This window comes from Parus major, chromosome 1 (assembly GCF_001522545.3).
Source record: "Parus major isolate Abel chromosome 1, Parus_major1.1, whole genome shotgun sequence".
NCBI classification, from domain to species: domain Eukaryota; kingdom Metazoa; phylum Chordata; class Aves; order Passeriformes; family Paridae; genus Parus; species Parus major.
Window position 1 is genome coordinate 29,379,518 of NC_031768.1, and position 26,424 is coordinate 29,405,941.

The window sequence follows — 26,424 nt, forward strand, 5'->3', positions numbered from 1 at the left end:
CTCTGTCCCCATGTTCTCTCCTCTTGCTGTCCCCGTAAGATGTGGCAAGCTAGAACCAGGATAGTCCTGCATTGCTCCAGCAAAAGAGGTGTTCATGAAACAAACCCTTGAGGAACTGAAGCTATGGCTTGAGGATATGGCCATCTCCAGCAGAAATATCAATTTGAGCTACTGCCCCTTCTTCCAGCAGTGGCTCTTTTCCACTCTCATGCCACCTTCTTCATAGCAACCACACAAGAGCTCACAACATCGTGTGCTGAACTCAATCAATGAACCAATCCAGGTTATTTATAACCAGGGGAAGGAGAGCAGTAAGGGTACTTTAAAACTAGAACCAGAGCCTGTTCACTGATCCAGGTCAGCATCTGGCCCCAAGGCAGCTGCGTCGGCACAAGTGCTGGGCATGGAACCAGCAAGCAAGGCTGGACTAGAACATCCTACAGTCAACTCTGCCACTGAGAAAATGCATCACCTATGCCTGGTGTTAAACAGTGGAGCTGACAACTTGGAAGAATTTACGCACTTTTAGTGTCTGTGAGCTCTTTACTTTGAAGCAAAAACGCATGAACTCCACTTGCAGGAATGACAATGCTTTTAAAGCTGCATGGGGCTAACATCTCCAAACTCCTCCCTCTGACCACCCTTCATCCCCTAAAAAAAGGATTGCACTTATGAGATAAAAGACATTGCCAATATACAACTTGCTTTTCAAAACCAGACAAGAATTACAGTAAGTTCCAAAACTTAAGCTATCTCCTGCAATACGAGCTTAGCCATACTACAGACAGCATTTTTCAACTGCTTCCCCTTTTCTGTGCAACCTCTCTATTACAACTGCTTGTGATTAATACATGCTATTAAAAACAGAGGGAGTGTGCAGTAGAACCCATCTTAGTATTATGGAAGAAGTCATTGTCATGTACAGTCCAGCAAGCTGCCCTGTGTAAAAGTGCTGCACAAATGAAAACATTTGCTGTGCAAAGAACATTCACTGTGTGTCAATGTACCGTCATTTTTCTCTGGTCTCTCCACTTGTTAACTGCAGCAAAAAAAGCATTGCCTCGTCATGAAGGCAGCCTTTGAAAAACTTCAGCTGAAAATTGATCTTTATCAAGCCATCTGACAAAAAAGGAGTATCTAGCTGTTGGCAGACACAACAGCTGAAGTTAGAGAGCAGCAGTCATACTGCCCATCGATCACTAGAGATTCAGAGACAGGACTTATCAGCTGACCTAACCCTGCCTCTTGTTTTCCTCCTCCCCTGCCTGTTTATCCATTAAACCCTCCCACTCATATAGGACCTTGTGTCCAAGGCCATTTTTACTTGTTGCACCTATACACACTCTAAGCTATAAAATCTTCTGCAGCAATATCCTTGCAGAAGTTTTGCTTGCTATAACCATCTTGGCCAAAGACCCCCTGCTCTGTACAATGTACACGCATTCATGTAATTGTTCCCCCTGTGTACGACTGAGGAGCTCAGAAGAGTATGACCAGTTTGAAAAGGCACAACCTCTCTACAGAAGAGCAGTATCAGTCAAGCTTTGCAGACATCACATGGGAGGATCTCATTCGATTTTAAAGTTGTTAATTTGTGAATAGAACTCTATATAAACACAAGTGGAGCAACAGCCAACATGGGCCAACAAAGCCCATGCTTTTCTTCATCTGTTTAAGACTTAATTTAAACTAATTGCTTTTTGAATGGCATAAACTGCAAGACACCAAAGGATTCAAATACAGACATATATTTATTTCTTTGACTGGGTTAATTTCCCCTCTTTCCCATCTAAAGCTCCACAGTAAATCCCCATGGGTCAGTTACTCCAACTACTTTACATTGCTGAATTCTGTTACCAATCTGGTCGTCATTCCTGCAGATGTTTCTGCTTTCAGGCTTCTTGGAACTACATTGGACTCATTCCTTTGAATAAACATACACCCTTTGTAGGCTGCAGATGTACCAGGGAGAACACTGTCCTTCCTCTACATCAAGCAGACACCTCACCTTCTTTTTTGGTACAAGCAAGATGATACATTTCAGAGAAAAAGGTGGGATGCAAGCAATCTAAAAACTTCCCCCCCCCCCCCCACCTTCAAAGAAATTTCTGAAAAAAAGAGTGCTACATTCACCCATATGCCCTGGGACTGGATGATGCAATTTGTGAAGGCCAAATGCCCCAGCACGAAATCTCAGGCAGATGGACCTGAGAGGTCAGGTCCTGCAAGTAGAGAGCAAACATTCACAGGCAAGGACCATGCCTTTCAGCAGAAATATGAGGTAAGCCTTATATCATCTCATCATTAAATTTTACATGTTGCTAATAAAGCAGAAGGTTCCTCTACTCACCTCTGTAACATCCATGACTTTGATGGCTGCCAGCTGACCCGTTTTGACATGGCGACCCTGAGTGAGAGAGAGAGAACAGTCAGCACCAGCATCTCACCCATCCCTTCAGCTCACACAGAGGAAAACACCTGGACACGTGTCACTGGGTTTATCCCAACTACCCTGGACCCTTCTGATACTTCCTAGGAAATATTATAGATACTAAATTACAAATATTAAAAATACTAAAACAACAACAACAATAATAACAAATTTGGAGTGTTCCTCTTCAAATTTTAATATCCATTTCTTTTTCTCCACATTAAAATGATGATTATCAAGTACAAACAGATTATAGTCACAGCTTTCCTTCTATTTACTTTAGGAAAGCTTATTGTCAGTAATGGTTTTATTAACATGTCAGACTAAATTCCACGTGTTGCATATTTTATTTGTATGAACCAATGCCTACTACCTAGGTGATATATTACATGTTTTACCTAGTAAGCATGGTTAGCCCGTGCTTAGGACATGTCTCACTGGTTTGGTCTTCCCAAGTAAAAAAAAATTAGGTTTCTGCAAGGGATGCAACAGACCTGCAAGAGCTCTCTTTGCTTGCCTCACAATGGCTAGACAAGAACAAGACGTCATCTCCCTTCAGCTATAACCACAGTAAGCATACAGTTTCTCAGTACAGCTGGAGCTGAGTTAATAGATCCCAGCTCCTGCAGCAGGGAGCTCCTACCCTTCCTTCCCCTGCCTCCTTCCAGCCTCCTGTCACATATTTCTCCCAGGAGCACTGAGCTCCTTCTGGCACTCATTGTACCATATGATAAGCTGATTGAGATCACTAAAATGGCAGAAAGTTAACAGAAAAAGCAAACTGCGGGGTGGGGCAGGGGATTGCAGTCCAGGAAATTAAACTGGTTTGTTCTGCAGTGGAAACAGAGCTGGAGCCAGCAGGATGCAGATCACAAGGCTGGGAGGCAAGAGGCATGGCAGGCCCTTCCAGCCCTGGTGGGCTGTAACTCGCTTCAGCTGACTTCTAACAAAAGCCTTTTTCTCTCCAGTGTATGTTTACATGAGGTAGAGACATCAATTAGCTGTTGTGTACTTTTTTTCCTAAACAGGCACTTAGAAATGGTCCTAATATTGGTATTTTCCAGCTCCCCACTTAAAATTCAGCAGTGTTAATACCCAGCAGTCCATTGTAAGCCAGTCAAACAGCCCAGTCTCCCAACCACAATCTCCAAAGGTTCTTACCTGCATCAGTCAAGCTATCTAGCAACAGGTATGCTCATTAAATTTCTTCATCTTTATTACAAGTAATGATAAGAACATAAAGGAACACTTAACTGAAGTCACAGTTCCTTTATTTCTCTCCTCACCAATTTCTGAGTTTCCTAGGCAGAAACCTATATGGTAGACATAAATAGTATATTTTTTGCCTGGACTAACATATTAATCTCTTTACAGGGTCTTTTGAGACCGGCACCCCAGCAGAACCACGAGTCTCTTCAGAGAAAACCTGACCCTTTCACACTTTATGGTGTCTTCCATGGAGGTAATGGCCAGGCATTGCTAGTGCATTCAAAAGGATTAAATGCTGCAGAATTCACTGCCTCAGCTTTCTTCCACAACTCTTCTTGTGCTTCACTCTCCCCCTTACTAACCAATCCACGTGCTTTCTATAAATACATTACTGTGCTCAGGCTTTTGCTTGCTTTGTAAACTCACTTTACTGCAGGCATTTCTTTTTACAGCTTGGTCTCAAGCTGGTTTTGATTTCGAAACAAAGTTAGGGGTCTTAACATGTGTGCAGTAGCCAACATTAACCTCACCTTGACCTTACTACTTCTTGAACCAAAGTCTTTCAGCACGCCCAGGAGATTTCCAACTCCAACTTCCCACCCTGGACCTCTGCCTAATGACAAAAGCCTGTGGTCTTCTCCTCAAAACTTACCATCCCACAAGGAAAGAAGGGAAAATGGCTTACACGGAGGTGGAAAAATGCCTACCCTCACCTCTGCCTCCATTTTCCACAGCTTTGTTGAAGGAATTTGAAAGCCCGAGGACATGGGAAGTACACAGTTTTAGGTACAAAAAGAATATGCTAAAGATAATAGACAAAAAAAGACATCTCTGAGGAAAAAGCCCTCACAACACTAAGGAGGTCTGAGGAGAAAAACTTTTTTTTTAAAAAAGCAGCGAAATACAGTTCCCCATTCACTCTGCAGCAAAGTAGAGGTGCTAAAATGGTGGCAGAATATACTCAATCAGAAAATGTGGCATGCAGAAGAGTGAAGTAGCAGGACAGGATGCCATTTTCATGGCATTTTTGCTCTATTTGTCTTTTTAAATCTACTAACTACTGGTGGGCTTGCTATTTCCAGAGTGACACCTAAAATTTCCCAGTGCTCGACTTCACAGTTTTTCTGAAGTGCATGTTCTTCCCTGTGAGACTGGCCCACTCGAGATGACTAATGTGCACCAGCCCTACCATCCTTCCCCTGCAGCTTTACGGGATCCTGCTGCTGCCTCCATGGGTGTCCCTATGAAAACTGGGGCCAGCTACAGCAGAACACAGCCACTGCTCATGTTTCACTTTGCTTCTTCTGGGAGGGGAAAAGCTTCTACATAACCCTCCTAAGGGACTGAAAGCAAGGAAACTGCAGAGTGTGGGAAGTGTGGTCTGCTCAGTATCCCAGACCAAATTTAAACCCCGGTCACTTCAGAATATTGTTTAAAATTACTCCAAATACCCTTTTCGTAATGTATGGAGCACTCATATTCTAAAAATCTACACCATATGGGGAGGAGGAGGGATGGCCTGCATGACATTAATTTATATGAGAGAAGTAAAAAGACATTTTGAAGCCACACTCTTTTCATTAAAAGCATTTTCAGAGGGCGGGAAAAAACAAACATCACAAGCACAGCATATAAGTATGAGCAGTGTTTGTTTGTTTATCTGCTTAACAGCTCTGCTCAAGAACAGACCTGTCAAACTATTAGCATGCTGGTATAATTTTGCTTGCAACATGAAATGGCTAAGCATTCCCATTTTGGAAACCAATCATCAGGTTTTCATAGCCAGCTTTTGCTTTGGAAAAATTTGTCTGTGTTAAAAAGAGTAATAATAAAATTGCAGTGTGGCTGAATGTGAAGAAAGAACTGCAGAAATCATGGATGTGAGAAGCCCTCTGAACTCAATCTCCTGGGATTAAAATTTATTCAAATTCTGCTCACAGGGCACTTCACAAATGCAGTAACCATCAAGGCTCCATATCCCAGAAACACCACTCTACTGGGATAACATTTTCCATGCAGAATGTGGCCTCTGCTTTAGCGCAGTGTGGACACATGGCCCTACAGGGCATCCAGGGATCCCCATCCCCATGGCAAGGCAGAGCTTCTTGCAGCTTTGTTTCTCCAAGCAAATTGTTGGCAATTACCATCTGGGTATCTGAAAAGCTCTGCAATACTGCAAAATGCAACCCTAATCCCAGCTAACTGAAAACAGCAGCTTCTTAAAATATTGCTAGATGCCAAATACCAGAGGCTGAGGATCACAAGTTACTGTCCCATAGCCAGAATGCTGTGTGGATATGAAACGTGCAATGAAGACTACAGCAACCTAGAAGCATCTTGCTAAGCAGAAGTTGCTGGTTGTCTCCAGAGCCAACAGACTGAGGAAGCTGCAGAGGTTTCTTCAAATAGTGGCGGCAACAGCAACTCCCATCCTGGGAGTTTGCCTCTTACTGGATTTTAGCATAGAAACCACAAGAAAACAGCAGCACTGTCAGCTTGTCCCCATGGAAATGAGCCCACCAACACATTCCCTTCATTTAGACCATATTAAGATTTTGCTCACCAAAATTTCTGAACTACTTCTTGTTTCTTACACATTCTCCCTACTTTTCTCTCCCTCATTTCATGGCTCTATTCATATTAAAGCACTTGGTTTATCCTCCCAAGGATAAGGAAGGATAAGAATCATTTTAAGAGTGCTACTTGTACCACTGCATTTTTAAATGGCCTGTTGGGATGAGCAAATCCATGGAATTGAGACTGCCAACCTCAAATCTTGTCCTGCTTCTTATCATGCAGATGACTGCAAGTTCATTTACACAGAGCTATAGTTCTCATCAACACAGCAACACTGCAGCATTTAACTGGATCTTAAACTGAATCCACTACTTAAGCACACTCCTAGTCATGTCTGATAGCAATATGGTGTTTATTTCTCATCTCAGTGGGCTTTATGCATGTTGAAAAGCAGAGGGGACAAGGGGAATCCATGGTAGACTGCCAAGATCTGCAGAACATTATAAATTTCAAGCCTTCCCACACTCTCCAAGTCAGTTAATACACCTACTTCTTGCCTCTTTCTTCCTTTGCACATGTTATTACTGTAAAATTTTTAGTTTAGAAAGGCTCAAAGGTAAGTGGTTATGGTTATGTGCTGTTTTTCATGTGTTTTTTTTCCTCTTTTGCCTTAATGTTATCAAAGAACTATGCAAATTAAGTGCAAAAGAAATTCTATCAGCTTATTTACTTCTTTTTGCCACAGCTGTTCCCCCCCCCACCAAGTTATCCAAGATATTTATGTCACAGTAATGTAATTCTCCTACTAACACAGTTTCAGACCTGTGTATTAATGTGCCTCTGGAAAACTGTTCCTGGAAGCTTGCTGCCCAGATAAATGGCATGGAAGTAGCATGTGGGGCAACATCACACATCAAGGAAGGAATGTACCATTTGTGACTCATCACTTGCCAGTTTGGATTATCCTGTGCAAAGTACACAATTAAGTCTTTGGTAAACTTCTCACAGCTCCCAGTATTCTATGCTGACAGTTGTAGAAAGAAGAGGAATTTCTTGGGAAAAAAACAAAAAAAAAACTACTAATCCAATTTCAGTTGCCACAATGCACATACAGAAGCAGCAGACCAGATTTAGCCATATCAAGTCAAAATTCACCACAGTACCACCTCTTAGTAGTGAGTGTTGTACAATGCCCCCACACCAAACTTAACTTTCCATTTTGCTTCTCATTCAGTTGACTCAACTCCTGCCAGCCTGAGGCAACAGGCCATGAAGCAATACTCTGCTATTAGATTACACACCCCAGTGCAATAAATGATAACTTCTTATTCCAAGTCATGTTTACCACCAGCTCTTTTTGTCACTCGCCAACATAGAAAGTTGTAGACCAACCAACTTTGCATTGTGAAAACTTGGACTCTACACAGCATTTCTTTCCACTCCCTGAAAAGACCAGGTCTACCCTGTGAAAAGCAATGGGAGTAGTGCTTTTGAAGGAGCAGAACATATTTTTGACAGGCAAAAAGACAGAACAGCACAAAATGAAAACAATCTCCCTAGTCAAAACCAAAAACTTAAAAGTGTTCTTAAGCATAAAGTCTACCTAACTGCATTTGCAGCCGAAATTATCATGTTTCTACTGATACAGCATTCTGTAAGGTAAATAATCATAGGCTCCAGTAATGGAAATTAATTTGTAAACAAAAAGGATAATGTTTATCTGTCATGAAAACTAATTCTAGAATAAAAATGAGCAAAAAAAAACTCAGTACAAAAACGTGGAAAATCACTACAGAAATACATGGGAAGAAGTCATCCTCTCAGATGATTTACAAACCCAAACCAGAGTTACTAAAGATGTCACCCTTCAAGTCAAAGACAGGACAGAGATCTTGTGTTTTCCTTCTAACTCTTGATCTCAAATGCCTGGAAAGCAAAACAGAAAATAACATACTCTCTCTATCCTGCTTTTGATATCCACAGGCTCACTAGCTGCCTATTGAAGAAATAATAATGCCAATTTACTCATGCATAGTACTGCATTCTGTGAAATAATGGACTGAAAGATACACAGTTATTATCAGTTTTGTTCTTCTGGGGACCAGGTGAATAGATGTTTCCCACTAGGAAGAAAAAGAGTTCTCTTCACTGATTTTTCACTTTGATTCCTAGTTTTGTGGTAACTTTCCCACTGTGAAAGATGCTGGGTATACATTATCAGAGGCATTTCCTTCTCCCAAACAGCTCATTGCCTAAATAGGAAGAAAAGAAAGGGGAGGGGGGGGAAAGGATGGTGGGAAAAGCACGGCAGAAAGCCACAATCTAACTTTCCCAGGATAACAACAGGTTGATTGCAGAGCTCAGTTAGGAGGCATCTCTGCTGACTCCCAGCACAGCAGTCCACCTCATCGTACCCATCAGCAGGAGATGTTTTGGTCTGATGGGAGAAGACAGAAAGAGAACTGCAAAGGCAGACAGCTCTCTTGACAATTCACCTGGAAAACAACACAAATCCCCCAAGGAGCTTTGAAAGTTTTGCCTGAGGCCTGAAATTCATGCTTGTTTCAGTTCACAGCCACTGAAACACTAGACCAAGCAATAGATTTTAAAAGATACCAAAGTGGGGGAAGGTTGCAGGGGAAGGGGAAGGGTACAAGGACTGTAGCTGTTCAGTTTAAGACTATGGATGTTCCTTTGCTAAGCAAGTCATGTGAACTTGAGTCCATTCAGCCAACTGGGGTCCCTTCAAGACTACACATTTCCTGGCTCAAATGGCACAAAACATTCCCTTAACAAGTGAAGGCTACAGATTTCCCTGTTTTTCATTCCTCAAATACCAAGCAGGAAAGGCTGACAAACAGAGGCCTGCTGGCAACACTGGCAGCAAGTCCACAATGTGCTTTCACACAAGGCCACAGAAAATTTTTTGACAGATATGTCTGTGCTGAGTGCTGCCCCTCTGCCAGACACCCCAGTCATCAACTGTGTGCTGGACCAAGCTTTGCTGCTCTGTAGGTGAGCACCACAGCCTCCTGCACCAGACTACATGCTTCTTCTAAAATGACACTTGAGCTAACTGGCTTGATAACCCAGCCTGGAAGATATCTTCTTCAAGAGCCAAAACTGAAGTCATCATCCAATTCTTCCAGTCACAACCATGCTGTGTCCAGATTTAGTGACTTTTACTGAAACTACCGTCACTCATTTTCTCTTTATTTATAATAGAGTCCGCACCCTCAGCTGTCCAAAAAGAGAAGGACTTCATTAATCCTTGAAATTTTTCCTATTCTTAAACCTTCCTAGATGATTTAGTTAGTACAGCACAGAAAGACATAAAAAAAAAAAAAAAAAAAAAAAGCCTAAAAAAATCCCCCAAAAAACCCCAACTAAAACAAAAGAAAATAATTAAATCAGAATTGAGGCATACCTCCCACGTGGACACAGTTGGCTTAGAGCACATTTGGCTTCCTTTGGAAACATCAGCTAAAATCAGCTGGCCCTCATTCAAACCAGTTCTTCACCCTACCTTAATGGCTTTACCAGTCACTAAATACACCCCTCCTAACACCGATTTGTCTCTCTGGATGCCATGCAATGGTCTGTTTTATATAGAACAATTTCTTTCTGGTAACTATAATTAAAAATGAGCCAGATGGAGAACATCAAGGAAAGAATTTGGATCAAAATTATAAGACATGTACTTGTAGATACAAAATTACATGGTCTGTTGATACAGACTGCTACTGATTTCTCATCTTACACCCTGACAGGCACTTTCACCACAAAACACTTTCCACGGAGTCTTGGCCACTGCCTGAAGGAGGGGATGGCCCAGTTTGGTGGCATGGCCATAGCAAGTCCCTTCAACAGGGGGTGTGTTACTCAGGTTGAAGGGAACCACCACAAGTGACCAGAGCAAGCCCTGTGCCTGCCACATGGCATCACAACCACCCAGCGTCACTGCAGAGACATCATGCACCACACAAGGCTCCTACCTCAGACCAAGCATGGCCCAAACTGACCTACCAGGGTCCCCACAAGGGTGGACAAGGGCTTTAAAACAATGCAGGTGCTTCTGCAGCTGAGAGAGATGGCAGATAAAGGGCAGAGTCTCTCAATCCCTTCTGCAGTGACATCAAAATAAGCCTGGATGAAAAAAGCCTGGGGGCTGCTTCTCTTTGTTTGACTGCTTTTTAAATGAATTCATATTGACATCTAATCATCACCCTGGATGAGCAGGGCTTTCCAACTGAAAGGAGCAAGTGACACCTTGTGATCAAGGCCCTCTGCATACCCAGGCAATTCTGCACCCATTTCATTTTGCTCACACTCGCCACCAACCTGCAGAGAAACCACCTCAGCGCTGGGCATACCCCTTCAGAAAGAGGGGATGAGATGTCCTTGACAAATTTAAGTATTTAGGCACTGAGTACACAGAAATGCCACAAAAAACGTATTTTTCTTTGGGAGGAGAAAAAATAATATTCAAACCCTAGATAGTCCCTGCCCCTCCATGCACCACTGCTGTTGTAAGCAGCCTGCATTCTTGTGGGGGGCACTGTCAGAGGTCATACACCCTGACAGAAGGAAAAATAAGCCTACACACACCCTTATCAGCCTTGTTGCATTCCATCTACTGTCAAAAGAGACCTGCTGCGAGAAATGGGTGACAGCCATCGCCAGGCAGCGAGAGGTCAGTGTCCCTGGGCAGCATCCAGCAGTCACAGAGAGCAAGTGTCCAGCTGTGCTGCTTCAGGTCCTGGCTGCCTGAGGCACCATACTGAAATGTGCAGCAGCCTCCTGGAGAGCAGCAAGGAGTGATAATAAATGGAAATCAACTTTTTCCTCTATTTCAAGAATGCTAAATGGATGGGGGAATTGTTTTGCAAGGCACAAGAACCTCACTGTAAATGCAAAAGACATAGTGGGAAGGGAAAAGGGGCAACAATTGCCTTTGCTGCTTTTTATTCCATTTTTTTAGTATGTTTTTCGGGTTACTGCTGCACAGAGGAGCCCAACACACACTGCCCTGTACAGCTGTCCCTAACAAGAGTCCCACCTTTTGTCTAGCTGCATCACAAGATGCTATCAAACGCACGGCATGGGGAGGAGAGTTGATGAGTCTAAATTAATGAGGGGCAAGGGGAAGGGGAACTATTTCCATGTATACCTTCCCAGCAGAACAATACAGCTGAGCAGAGCAAGAAAAGCAGGCTATGTGATGAATTTTATGTCAACATGGTTGAAATGAGAGATTTCACATTGGCAGCCTTAAAAAAATATCAAGAACATGAGCATTAAAGAAGAGAAGTTAATGAACTCTTAAATGTACATTTATCTGTATACAAATATGTGTATATATATATATATATATATATATATATGTATGTATGTATTATGTCCCATATACAAAAAGTAAGTTCCGGTCCAACTGTTAATACTTCTGCAGTGCTACCCACACAACAAAAAGGGCTGGAATTGCATGGTTTTGAGCTTCTTGCTTCTCCTATTGAGGGGAGACACTCCATCAAGAGCTGCAGGTCCCCTTCCAACTCAGGATATTCTCTTCTTTGGTCCTCTTTCCTTTAGACATTACAAACACCATCAGTACCAGTTTCAGTTAATCACATCTCCTTGCCACTATGAACTAGGAAGCCAGAATTTGCCAGGCAGAAACTGCTGAAACTAAAATACGTCTTGTAGAGCACAATGTATGCTGCAGGAGAACGGCAGTAAGAAGCATTCTTGAACAGAACAGGGATAATGCTTTATGCTTAACCCCATATGTAAGAACAAATTCAGAAATATTTTACCAAGTTGCTTGCAAGACACATTTAGCCTAAAGTTGTATATATTTTAATTAAACGAAGACTCACACCAGGAGATTATTTCCAGCATTTTTATCTTCTGATAACCTGCCAAGTACATCTGTGATTCTAATGGGAAAAAAAAAATAAATCCAAACCACCTTGTCCTTGAGAAACTGGCTGGTGGCCAGCGAGTGATCTGTAAACATCTTTGTGTCCACAAAACTATTTTCAAATACTCAGGCAGTATTTTCAGACCTCAAACTATTTCTGCTTTGTCAGCAAGAGTTTGACTCAGAAATTCAAGCCTGTACTAACAACCCTTTCTACACCAGTCAGTAACAACTCCCCAATCTCGGCAAGTACAGAGCCATTTATTTATTTATTTATTTATTTATTTATTGAAAGAAGGACCAAAACAAATGCCATTTCCTCTGTGTTGCTGCCTGGGTAGTATGTTGCATTCCCAAAGCCTGTGGCCAACATGTTTATTATATGAAAGGGCCAGACAACAGAAAAGCCATTATGCAACACATTGAGCTCACAGGTTAATCCATGGAAAAGAACAGCATTAAGGAAATGGAGGCTGTGTGTTCTCCAATAATGACTTTCTACCAAGTACTCAAGAACACACCGAGTGCTAGTCAAAACTAGTCAAAACACGTTCACCACTCTTAAATAACACACTACAGGTTTTCACAGACCAAGTTGTGGCAAACAAAAAGGGGAAAAAATTCCATGGGAGAACGTGCAAAGCAGGCCGCAGTACTGCTGCCACTGCAGCTAGTCCTTACCTGCCTTGCTGTGAACTCAGGGTACAAATAAAACACAGATTAAGCAGAAGTTATTTTGGTGCAGAAGGCTTTGTTAGGTTTCTTTCTACAAGAAGAGTCAGCAGGTCAATACCTGGCTCTGAGCCTGGTGCCCCCAGCAGAATTTTGGGGGTTTTGGTCATGGGTTAGTCTACATGACAGCAGGCCTGCTGGCAACAGACAGGGCACGCCTGTCTCAAAGGGAGAAAAAGATCTCTGGACAGCAGTTAACAGGGCTCATGGAAAAAGCCTTGAACTAGGTTTGAAAGTAGAAAGGGATAAAACCAGAGTCACTAGAGATAAGCCTGGGAGAACCATGCCAATGTTTGAGGGACAGTGTGCTACAAAGGTCCTTCAGTCTGCTGTCTTAGTGAAAGCTGGAGATGGAGGTTCGTATGACAGCAAAGATGGAATGGGTTACTGATGTTTTGGAAATCAAAGAAGTATCTGACAATGGTCACACAAAAAATCAGGGCTTTTTCCCATGAAAATGTGGCAGAATCAACAGACCAACTGAAGTGCATCTACATCAATGCACACAGCACAGGCAATGAACAGGAGGAACTGGAAGTCGTCTCACAGCTGGAAAACTATTCTATAGTTGCCATCATAGAAACATGGTATGATAACTCATACAATTAGAAAGCTGCAATGGATGGCTATAAACTGTTCATAAGACACAGGCAAGGAAGGAGAGGTGGTGGGGTAGCCCTGTGTGTTAGGGAGTGTTTTGGCTGCCCAGAATTTAATGATGGTGATGACAGGGTGGAGTGTTTACGGATAAGAATCAGAAGCGAGGCCTAGGCAGATATCCTGGTAGGAGTCTGTTATAGACCACCCAACCAGGATGAAGAGGCAGATAAAATATTCTATAAGCAGCTGGAAGTCATCTCATTATCACTGGCCCTTATTCTCATGGGGAACCTTAACTTACCAGACGTCTGCTGGAAATACAACACTGCAGAGAGGAAATAGCAGGGTGGGCCTTAGAGAGCCTGGAAGATTGTAACTTCCTGATGCAGCTGGTCAAACGTGGACAGCTAGGGAAGCTGTACCTTAGGACTGCTGTTTGTGAACAGAGAAGGACTAATGGATGATGTGAGGGTTGGAGGACTCTTGAGCAAAGCAATCACAAAATGGTAGAGTTTTCAGTTCTTCAACAAATAAGGGGGAGGGCAGCAGAACTGCCACTTTAGCCTGTCTGGGAAACCTGTTGAAAAAGTCCTTTGCAAGGTAGCCCTGAGGGGAAAAGGGGTCCAGAAAGGTTGGATATTCTACAAGAAGGAAATCTTAAAAGCACAGGAGCAGCCCATACCCAAGTGATTAAAGACAAGGTGGCAGGGAAAAAGGCTGGCCTGGCTGAATAAAGTGCATTGGGTAGAACTTAGAGGGGGGAAAAAAAGAGAGTTTATAACCTTTGGAAGAAGGGGCAGGAAACACAGGAATGTGCCAAAAGAGCCAACAGCACCGTGGCCTATATCAGCAACAGAGTGGCTCACATCTCAAATCCTGTGTTCTGTTCTGAGCCTCTCACTACAGGAAGGACATTGAGGTGCTGCAGTGTGACCAGAGAAGGGCAACAGAGCTGGGGAAGGGTCTGGAGCACAGGTCTCATGAGGAGCAGCTGAGGGAGCTGGGGGTGTTTGGCCTAGGGAAGAAGGTTCAGAAGAGACCTTACTGTTCTCTACAGCCACCTGAAAAGAGGCTGTAGCAAGGTGGGGGTCAGTCCCTTCTCCTAAGCAAACAAGTGACAGAACCAAAGGAAATGGACTTGAATTGTGCCAGTTAGATATTAGGGCTAATTTCTTCACAGAAAGCATGGTTAGGCATTGGAACAGGATGCCAAGGGAAGTGGTAGAGTCACCATCTGTGGAGATATTCAGAAGACATGCAGATGTGGCACTTGGGGACCTAATTTAGTGGTGGACTTGGCAGTGCTTGGTTAATGGCTGGACTTGATCTTAAACGTCTTTTTCAACCTAAACAATTCTATGATTCTGCGGTTTTAGTCACCAACACACACACCTTCTGTAGCTGTAGGTAGGATATACACTGAACACCTTTTTAGTATTTCTAGCAACAATGGCACTTTGGGAAAAATAAAAATCTCTTTTCTCATGACACCACAACACACTATAAAACTATTATTCAGATCATGATCCAACATCAGCCATTCCTGCAAATCACAAGTCACTACTCTGGACCACAACTGCCATTAGATGTAATATAAAAATTTCTAGTCAGAAAGGCCAAGCTTTTGGTTGTAAATCATTTGGTAAACTGGAACAAATAAGACAACTTACTATTGCCCCAGACCACAAAAGAGGAGCAACGATCAAAAATCCAGCTGAGGAACATGACTCATACATTTTGTAGCCAGTTATTGTGAGGCAGTTTAGCCCAGCATCACTATCCATGAAAGCTCTGTAATACTGCACCACTTCTCAGGTGGCAAAGGAAGAACATTCCACCCACATGGGCAACAAAGGTGTCCCTCTGGCCCTGCAAACATCTTGGCAGCCACACTCACATGAAAAGGAGAGGTAACAGAGACACATCTTGCTGAGGGGCCAGGGCACAACATCAAGGAAGAAGAAAGTGGACCATCCCAGCTGATGACTACAGCAGGCTGATCATCTCTAGGCCCATCACTTCATCTCCCCTAAATACAGAAATGGGAACCTATAAACCATTCAGATGGAAAGTCCCAGCCTCCTGCAAACAGAAAAAAAATATTTCTGCAGCAATCATTCAGCCCTGACTCAGGAGCACTTACACACCCCAAAGTTTCCATCCCCAGCTGGGTAGTTTCCAAAGGGGCAGACACTGGTGTCTCCAAGAGCAGATGCAGCTGACTGTGAAAGATGTACGCAGACACATCTGGACTGCAGCACAGCTGGAGCCAGCACACTGCCTCCTGCTGCATGGCTCTTAGCAAAATAACTGGTCATCTCAGCTACTGCAGCTCACACACCAGGAGAACAACCTGGAAACCTTCAGTAAGTTTTTGGCTAGAAGTCACAAGTGAAAATGCTGCTTAATCCCAGTCAGAATTTAAACCTTAAAAAATTTTAATCCTTAAAACACAGATATACATAATGCCAAAGCTGTAGCCAAACTTAATCTTTTACCATTTGTTCCACCAATTCCAACCTTACAAAAAGGATTGAAGAGTGGGGACCGAAAATAAATAACTTTTTTTTTTTAAGAGTAGAAGACATCCACTTGTTTTAAGGCTTCTGCTCAATCGCTTTCCTAGGACATATGGAAACCTACCTACAAAGTTTGAGCAACACTGCCTGAAAAGCTACCCACCATTTAAACAAATCACCACTTGAATCTGGAAAACAGTTGTGCTAATCACAATCAGGTACTCCAACCAAACACTACAGCCATGACCTAATTACATTATGTGGTATGGTGGTGCAGAACAGCAGTTCCTAGAATTAAGCAATCTTCCAATTAAGTGTCATGCACTGAAAACAAAATTAAATCAGCTGTGATGCTGCCCTACTACTCTCTTCTCCCATCAGGGAAAGCAAACGAAGTCCTTTCCACCAGTCTGAATGTTGCTATCACAGCAGGACTGGATTTTCAAGATGCTGGGGATGGGTCTATATACCCCAGACGTGCCTATCCCAAATTACACCACTATGAGGACAGCAAAAACAAAATAACTGATTTTTAGAATTGTAACAAAACTGGATTTATCAAAGTTCCAATGCTTTTAAAGTTCGCCTTATGAATTTACAGCCACTTGTCTAATTACTGAAAGAGGATTACAGTTTATTATTGTCATGTGTCTGCACTGAAAACATGAAAATGGAATGCTGGAATAGATTGCTCAATTATATAGTGCACAGCTATTGCAACTGCTGTCAAAGTAGAACGCAGAACAAGTCCAAGCATTTGTTTTGTAAACACAAGCACAAGCAATAGTTAACACTTAAAGCAATTTCACTCAACCATGGATCACCAGGCAAAGCACATGCAAGACAAAATTTAGCCAGAAGTGCTGTCAGTTATGGACACACATATGGACAGATGCTTATCTATGCCAAGTGTGGGGCAGCCCCATCAAACACAGACAAGCCAAGGGCTGACTATGGTACCATGCTCTAAACCCTGAGCATCAATGACCACCTCACCACCCACATCACCTACTCTTACTGAGCAGACCCTGGTAAAAGTCAGAATCCCACCCCACCCACCAGCCCAGTGAGGTTACTTCACCACACAGGGAAACTACCGACATTTGGGAATTTCAGGTCACAAAGGAAAGGAGTGTTGGACACAGCCAGCAAAGTGCAGCCCTGGGAGACACATCTCTGGCAAAGCTGTTCAACTCTGACACTCTGACTGGAATGCTGCTCAGCTATCACTGAAAGTGAAAAACACACTAAGTCATACATGTACATGCTAAAACACATTTTCCGTCATCACTCACCTCTGCCTGACTTTGTGGCAGGGAGGCAGACTCCCACAACCAGCTCTTTTCAAGGGAAAAACAGGGGCTTTCTTACCCTCCCCCAAGGGCACCTATAGGGTACAGCTACACACAATCTGCAGGAGGGCAGTCAGGTCCCCATAGGTACACAGGTCTGTCCCAAAGGTTTTATTCTACCTAATTCAGGGCCTGAGAGGCTGTTTTAGTTAGGAAAAAAAAAAAAACAAAACACAACAAAAACACCACCACCAATAACAACCAAGTGAAAACCTCAGGGATCTTGTTCTCTTTCTCATAATCTAGCTACAGCACATCCCAAACCAAGATGCCTGGAAAGAAAATAAACAAAACAAAGCTCAAAGCTGCCAATGAATTTCCATCTGAAACATCAAGAAAACCCTCAAAGCTTAACTGGATGTTACTCTGGGCTTGAGTTCAAATAAACATGAGAATTCAAAGCTGGAAGCATTTAAGATGCCCATATGGCAGAAAGAAGGGAAGGAGCTTGTACCTTCCACCAGTAGAAGTACGAGGTAGAAGGACTTCCTTTTCTGACTTTTGCCAGAAATCCTGAGTGCAACCATGAAAGAGGCAAAGCTAAGAGATCATCCAAGATCCAAAGAATTAAAACTGAGGGGCTATAACATCCAAATATCTGCAAGAAGCATAGAGCAACGGTTCCTCACTGTGAAGCCAAGTGGTTAGGACAAAGAAAGAAGAAAGTAAATAGATACGAGTTACTGGCAAATATCACACTCCTTTTAAGAAAGAAATAGCAAGTGCTTGGTCTTACTTTAATGAATTTTGATGACTCTACTTTTTATTTTCATTTATACTACACTTCAGCAGCTTCCAAACTATCTTCTATACACACTTAAAAATTATAATGTTCAGTTTCCATTTAGCCTGCTCATTAGTTCGATAATTTCAGGAGACTCTATTCCAGAGCAGAAAGAAAAAAATAGAAGAAACCCAACACTTCCCCACTATGTGAATAAGTCTGTAGCTAAGAGAGGTTTAATCTACCTAATTATACTATTTGCCACTTGCATTTATAGCTGGCATTGAATCAGTGGGTGAAATTCAACAAGAGGTGGCAAGCAAGAAAAACAAAGTCTAGTTGCCTGCTGTATTAAAGTCTTCAAGAACCAGCCTTAGCTACAGTATAAGCAATTGAAAATTAACAGAAGATCCAACTAGTGGGAATTTTACACAGATCACTCCAGCTTTCCAGTCTTCATTTTCATGTTCATTGCAGGCAGAAATTCATTTGTTTTACTTTTACGATTCCTGTGAATGTGTCATGCACTCAGCAAAAAGTATACCCTTACTAATGACAAATTTTAGCTCTGTCTCAGGACAGAAATCATTCAATGCAAAGGCAAGTCTGTGCCAATACCTTCCAAGCAAACAAACTAGAGAGATACATGATATGCTTAAATGAAGACTGATCCCTTCAAGGAAATTAACTTTAAAAGAAGGCTACATTTCTCCAGGCTTCCCTATGCAAGAGACCTGAGAGAAAGAGTGGGTTAAAACCAGCAGAGACAACAGATGAGCCTCAGGGAGGACCTGAGATGGAGATCTGCAAGTCTGGCTTGGCACAGCTGCCCTGGGGAGCCATGCCATGCTACAGCTTTGGCAGAGCTCTGGGAGATAGGAGGTAACAACTGTAAACAAACAAGAGACTGTATTTTTACTGCTGGACGGGTCAATGGCAAGGGAGCTGAATTTATGGCATGTAGGTGCAAGTACAGCCTTATCTTTCATCTCTTCCTCCACATCAGACCTTCAGTACTCCCAACCATGGCAACTCCCTTCATCTCAGCAAACAGAATCTCAAGAGAGAACACCTAATAAATTATTGTTAGGATTTCATTTCCCCCAGCTAGAATCACCTCCTGAATGAAGAGCAAAGCCTTCCTTTCTTCAATCAAGATTACCTGATACTGGATCCCATGTGGCACTCACTTGTAGCCAAGCAATCTAAAAATCATCTGAGGGATGGGGGGGAGGGTGGTAACACCCAATGGAGCTTCTTTCCTAACACCTCTGCTCACCTGGAACATCCAAACTCAGACAAAGAAATCTTTCTCATGGATATACCATAAAGGAGGTGGCACCCCCTCCGTAAAGCTAGAAAGTACAGCCAAAGAAAAAGCAAGGAGGGAGGAAGACAAATAGGACTGCTTCCAGCACCACTAATACCCACAAAAGGTCCCTGCCTAGTCACTACTAGGAAGTCAACACATGACAGCAGGCCCTTACATCAGGCCAGGAAACAAGCGTGCACACAAGAGATTATAAGGATGAGCAAAGGCCAGCATTTAGTAATCCCATCTACCATCACAACCTGCCTGTGTGCCTTTTGCACAGGGAGTCTCCCTTTAGAGCACCAAATTTCATTTCTAATGGGGGGAAAAAACATCGCCTCCAGAGTGCTGGTGATTTTATTGCCAATATAAGATTAAGTCATTCGGTTACTCAAAGGTAGATTTAAAGGTTTATCCATTTAATGATGCCATTAACAAGAGTTAACGATGATTCTCTCCACCACAGCTTGACACAGACACTTCCAGGACTGGACTCTACTTGTCCTTCCCACCACTTTGGCTGTGATGAAGGGTCTTCATGAAAATACAGGCACCTCCAATTTAATGGGGTAAACAATAGGGCCTGATGTTCAAAGATGGGAAGAAATATATTTCTGTGTTGTTTGTCTGCTGCAATATCCAAAACTCGCTTCTCAAGTCTACAAAACCGAGACACTTAAGGCCTATGAGAAAGAGCTAGTAACAAAAATTTTAAAACTTAAGTAACAAATATGCATTAAATGTTTTTGCAAAACTCTCTATAAGATCATAAGCTCTCTGCCAAATTACTTCTGAAAACAACAGCTATACATACCAGAGGACCTCTGCACATACAAAATTACTTATGGAGAAACTTCTATACACATGTAGATCTTAGCACTGCTACCATTTTTTGTGCAGCTCATGCATGCAGTGAGTCTGACCCAAACAGCATCTGCATTTCTGCCCTTGTGATCACTCCTCTAAATCTTCTCAGTCTGCAAAAGTTTCTTTCTACTCTTTTCAAGCCTTATCCTGCAAAATCTGCTAGCATAAAAAATAATTTTCTTGTACCATATTTCACTTCCTCAGATGTGAGGCATCCAGCAGATAAAGAGCACATATTTGCATCTTGCATTGAAAAACATGCCAACCATCTCTTTTCCCTGTTAAACCCAGCAGATAGCTCTAACATGGCTTATAAGGGAGCACAGAAGCATCAGAAAGATCCTCCCATGAACAATAGGCTTGGGTTTGGAAGGCAACATGGAGATGTGCACATTGCCAGGATCCAGTGGAGAGTCAGTTCCCAGGATAAACTGCAGACTGATCCTTCCTACCCTACTCCCCCATCTCTAGTTTTCCAACTTTGCCATGAAAACTAGCAGAAACTTCAAAACCCAAATTCAGAAGGAGAATTTGAGCAATTTGAGGCACATTGAAGGAGACACATGAACACACAAACAAATCTGCAGTGTCTGCCACCACAAGACAGTGGGAGATGGGAGAATGCATGTCAAGAAGAGAGGTCTGGAAGGAGATGATACATTTCCATTTCAGCTGTAGATTTCCTGTGAAATTTTGAACATGCAACTCAAATTTCTGTTTTGTTTTGGTTGTTTTCTTTTAATCCATAAAAATACTAACTCCTAGTTGTGTAGTCAGATGTAATTCATTAATGTTTAGTTTAAAAAGTGCTTTGATGTTTCTGAGTGAAAGCTGCTACAGAAAGATCACATATTAAAGAACAGCTAAATATTACCAGGACTAATGCCTTACAAGAGTATTTGCAATTTCTCTGTAGTGAGTGGCTCTGTAGTGAGTTCCTGAGACCAGGAAACAGCAGTGGACACATCAATCAGAATCATCAGGCACATTCAGTGCCATGCCAGAACAGGATGAGAGCAGATGACACCACAGAAGCAGACAGACAAAATCATGGGTGCTGAGGGAAAACCAAGGAAGCTGAGTCAGACTTCCTCTTCCTCCAGCAAGAGGCTGAGACCAGACTGCCAGCATCCTGCAGTTCAATTTCTGTAGCCTAAATATGGGTGACTGATGCCTTGTGGGACATCCCAGGGCAAGCAGAAAACAACACAAGTGCTGTTGGAGGTCTGTGTCCTTTTGGGGCATATGCTGGGGGCCAGGCAGGACAGGATGCTCCAGCATACCTCTCCTTGCTGGACAGAAGCAGAGGGCAGAGGGGAGAGGGGAAGAGAGTAGGACATGGGTCCCACTGCCCCTGAGGTCCAATGGAATCACCAGCAGGTACAACAGGTACAACATCTCATCAGCAGGTAAAACAGCTCAAAGGCAGTGTCCCAGATGGGTGCACCTTGGTTTTGAAGGCAACTGGGCTGTGGTGGCCCCTGAAAGTGGGATCAATCCCTCTGACTTTGAGGAAGTGCCTCAACATGTCTGGAACAAGGGACCCATGAGCAGGCATGGCTTTCCAGCCTTCATAAAAAGGCATGATGCAAACAACGCTGCGGTTTGGCAGACAGGATGAAAAGGAAGAGGAGTGCCTATTCAAAAAGGCACTACTGATTACTACTACTTCATGTGAGATGAGATGCTGACACCTTTTATTTTTTCAATCTTGATTCCATATATTAAAAAAACAAAACAAAATTTTTAAAAAGCTAACACCCCCACCCCCCCAATTCCTATTCCTGAAAAGGTGGTATGTTTTTTCAAAGACTATATGTATTCTGACTTTGAGCTTCTGAGTAGTAATGTTTTCCACATTAAATATGGTAAGGAAGAAAGTGGTTATGGGAAAGATTATTCTTAATTCTTGCACTTCTCTTCAACACAGCAAAAGGGAATGAGCAGGTTAAGACAATCTCCAAAAAAGTAGATTTTCTAGTAATGGAAGGTCTGTTGAACAAATATTTACACCATCATGTAGATGTCTTTAAAAGGCTGTAAATCCAAAATTTGCTGATGTAGAGGAAATTCAGATCTTTATCTAGAAGACTGAAAAGCAAAATTAAATAAATTTCTGAATTCCATCTCTGCAGAGACATTTTGTCCTTCAAAACAAAACTTCACTGCTTCAGCACTGTCACTTCTACACCTTGCCTGGCTTATAGCTGGAGCTGCTGGTGTACTTTCAGATCTAAGGTGTTCTTGTTTCTAAAATTAAAAGTCACTAGATCCTCTGAAGGCTCTGTATTTCAGGGGTGGTGAGAAAACACTGCCTTTATGGAAGGCCAACTCCTCCCACACTTTGCAACTGATGGCTCACTCTATGCCGTATTATTTTAAAATTCTGCAAATGCAAGAAAGAAGCTTCCAGAAACAAAGAGCAGCCTGGGGTTAGGCAGCACCCTCCACCCTCAAAGACCCTCTTCTGCACCCCAAAACCCACCTAACATTTGCTGCAGGTTTATATCCTACTCTCAAATGGCAATTTTTGCAGAGCAAGCTGAGGAACTGCACTGAAGCATAAGATCCTCAGCTCCCTAGGTCATGACTCATTCAACACTGTGATGTGGGACCACCAAGAATTTAGGTGTAGCCCACTCCTCCCGTGACACTTGAGTGGGCACACAGCCTCATCCTCCTTCCTTGCTCAGCTGCAAGAGTTACAGCTATTTAAAGAAACAGCACCACGCATCCAGCAGGAAGGACTTGTCACCCTCCTCCCCTAGGAGCAGCAGACACCATTAATCAGGTCCTAAGATCACCCTCTGCCTGGTGCTTTTGTGTGTCTCTGAATCATTAGAATATTACTAAGGTACGTTAGCAGGGCAGTTTATAAGATTACATATAATGAGCACCGGTTAGAAGAAAGTGCATCATGAATTTAACACAACAGTAAGAAAAAAGAGCAACAGTCCAATTATCTTCTCCCTATGCCAAGTTTCACATAAAGCCCTCTGTGAGGCCCACACTATAGCACAGTAGGGAACAACACAGTGGGCTAAAATTGTGTTATTCTTCTCTTTGTTGAGAAAGGAGGACTAACAATTTGGACTGGAAGGCACTTAACTATCTATTTGATTAGTCATTCAACAGAATGACAGAGGTCACCAAAGCACCACTCAGCACAAATGCATATCTGACCTCACATCACATGCAAATGTGAAGTGCAGTTCCTCCCTGAGCCCCTTCTCTGTCTCTTTCCAGTGCTGGGTTTGATACCAACAATCTGCTTTATCCCATTTCTCTTAAGCTATCAGGTTTCCTGCATTTTAAAAGAAGACCAAGCAAGAAGTGGAGGAGGATGTGGAAGTCACATGTGCAGTATTTATAAATAACTATTTTATACCCCCAGTGTTACCTGTTTTATATTACTGTGCCCAAACACCAACAGTTAAAGCAAAGCAAGGGGGAAAATCATGGCAAAAATTAAGCTACTGGAGGAAAAAAAAGACAGAGAACCTTTTTTTGTTGAGTAGAACAAGCAATTACCTTCAGGTTTACACAGATCACTCCTTCCTAGGCGAGCCAAAGATCAAAGAGGAACCTAAACCTCAGAAAAATGCTAGAAAAAGGAGCAGAGGTTGAGCAAGAGCCTGCCCTGGGTCTGCAGATAGAACAGACAGACTCCCACATCTGCAGCTACAGTAAGCTATAAATTAAATAAATCCATCTAGGCAGAAGCACAGATGGGAGAAACTTCACAGCGGGTATCTACAGCATGAGTGAATACACCCCTGCACACAGATCTTCTGCAGGTTATTTTTCAAGGTACAAGATGTCCACAGGAACAAATGAACAAGGCTGAACATTTTTCTGCATCACTGAAAATACATGTGAAGCCACCAGCTCCCAACGGGAAACAGTTCAAGAAACCACACAGGGACGGTGTGAGGCAGACATGCCTCACATGGGGTGAGTAGGAAGCCTGCAGTTCACACAACTTCCCCACCAGCCATCCTGAGGATCCGACCCAGCATGAAGCACAGGAAGCCAAAGCAGCCCTTCCCTATGGAATTGCGCTCCAGGCAGATTAGAGGAGTTTGGAACATCCCCAGAGCTCAGAGAGGCACAAATTGATGTGCAGCCAATAGGAACTCAACATGAATTCTTCAGTGAGGAGTACAAGGGAACCAGAGAGCTAACTCTGCAAAGGAAGGGAAAAGATAAGGCTGAAGTCTCTCCACCAGCTATCAATGTGGTCTAGGTACTGGGGGAAGCTCACGCTGAACACTAATTAAAGTTGGAACAACAGGCTGCTGGGACTGAATGGATTTACACAGGCTCAGCGTGAGAGTACGGCTCAGCATCAATTTACTTCTTATTTACACTGCAGTACCACTCAGTGGCCTCAAATCATGACCAAATCAGCATTGTGTTAGACACCGTCCAGCCACCCACACAGGCAAACCGCTTAGTCCAAAGCGCTTATGGCCTGGTGCCCTCGCTCAGGAAAGCATGTGCACTCAAGCTATCCCAGACAGCAAATACTCCAAGAGTTTAATCCTGTCCCACTTAGGGCAGAAATGCCCGTCTGGAAAATGCCTGGCCTGAACAAACATTGCTGCAAATTCAGATCTTTCCTCTGGCTGCCTTATGTTCAGCACTCAGGTCCTGAAAGTTCCCAGCCACTTGGTAACCTGGAAGGAGAAACCTTAGAATGCTCAGGATTAGTAAAATGTTCTCTTAAGTGATCAAAATGCAGTTGTGATATTCTAAAGGAAGCCATGCAGACAAGAAAAAGTATTAAAATCCACATACACCCCCCAAGATAAACCAAACACAAAAAACATCACTTCCTTAAGCTTGCTCCTCCCATTGCAGGGCTCAAAGGAGGTATTCCATGACCCAATTTTGACAATGTTTATTAAACACACCGTGTCTCCCCATAAATGTGATTTTGTTAGGATCACCACAGCTCTAACCTATACGGTTTGTGATACTATTTATAGTCCTTGTTCTAAGAAAATATTGTGAAGGTCTGATGGAGACGTTTTCTCAGGGCCCTCTTCCACCAAAGGACTGCTTTATCAACACCAAAATATTTCCGCATCTCAAGAGCTATCAAGTTTTCCCTAATGCAAATTTCTCCTCTAGTTTTGAATGTTGGCTATAACCCACCATAAAAGAAAGGATAAAATCCAGTCAGATGGAGGGGACTAATCCCTATCCTTTCCTGATTTCCAAGGCCAGGACAAAACCGCTGAGCACAAACACTCAAAGCAACCTCTAGAGAGAAAAAGCCAGATGCAAACTGTCAGCCAAAACAGGAAAGAAAAAAAATATTAAAAAAAGAGAGTCTCCAGTCCGAGGCTCATAAAGGAAACTGTTTTACAACTTGAATTACAACTTACACTGGAACCCAAAGTTATAGTATTTTCTTCACATTTGTATATATGCCTAAATCAAATCAATAATTAAGCTTTAGGCTTACAGGATTTACTTTGTTATAGTACTCTACTTGGCAGAATATTTTACAGCAGCAAGTTTACATAGCAGTTCATCCATAACCATGATTTACTTCACTTTCATTAGCTTAAAGACTAAAATCAGAAGACATTTAATTCTTCTAATTTAATATTTATAAATTAAGGAAGTCAGTTCATGAGTACTGGGTTGCTAAAAGCGACTTCTATGCCAAAAAGTTCAACATGAAAAACTTACTGCTGCCAAGGATACCACTTTCAGCATGGCTTCACAGTTAACTACCATTGTGCTGTGTGACTGGAACTGTGATGACCACTGTCGGGAGGAGAACAATATCTACCTTTCCCCTTTTCAGGCAGGTATTCAGTGAGCTGCCAAGGAACTGAGAAGTAGTTTGGAAAGGCTAAGACAGACCCCTGGTCCCATGATTTTAGCTGCTGTTACCAGAAGTGTGGACTTCAAAGATAGATGGATGGATTGGACGGACTGGATGGATGGATCTATGTCCAGCTGACTTGGAACACAGAAAACCATGTTAACAAGAAGAACAAGCAGATTAGATCACAGGCTGCTAATAAGGATCAGGAGCTCAACTCTGGAGTGGAATTTCTCCAGCTCTTGTCCCTTGAAGAAATTAGCATCTGACTTTTCTACTGTGCTCATGCAATGACAATGCCTTGTGCTAGCTCTCAACCACAGGGAAAAAAAACAGATAAGTAAATAAAATAAAATGTTATCTCAGCTGTAGACAATTTTATTACTACTCTACTCCACA

At 42.6% G+C, this 26,424-nt stretch overlaps 1 protein-coding gene across 11 annotated transcripts in view; it reads right to left on the reverse strand.

Annotated features, from left to right (window-relative positions):
* Positions 1 to 26,424, reverse strand: part of MAP4K4 (mitogen-activated protein kinase kinase kinase kinase 4) — a 163,471-nt gene that overhangs the window by 84,016 nt on the left and 53,031 nt on the right. For all 11 annotated transcript variants that reach the window (XM_015630039.2, XM_015630100.2, XM_015630080.2 and 8 more), the window contains exon 2: positions 2,351 to 2,407. In XM_015630039.2, coding sequence (XP_015485525.1) covers positions 2,351 to 2,365 — 15 coding nt within the window. In that variant the 5' untranslated portion in view covers positions 2,366 to 2,407. The remainder of the gene's footprint in view (positions 1 to 2,350; positions 2,408 to 26,424) is intronic.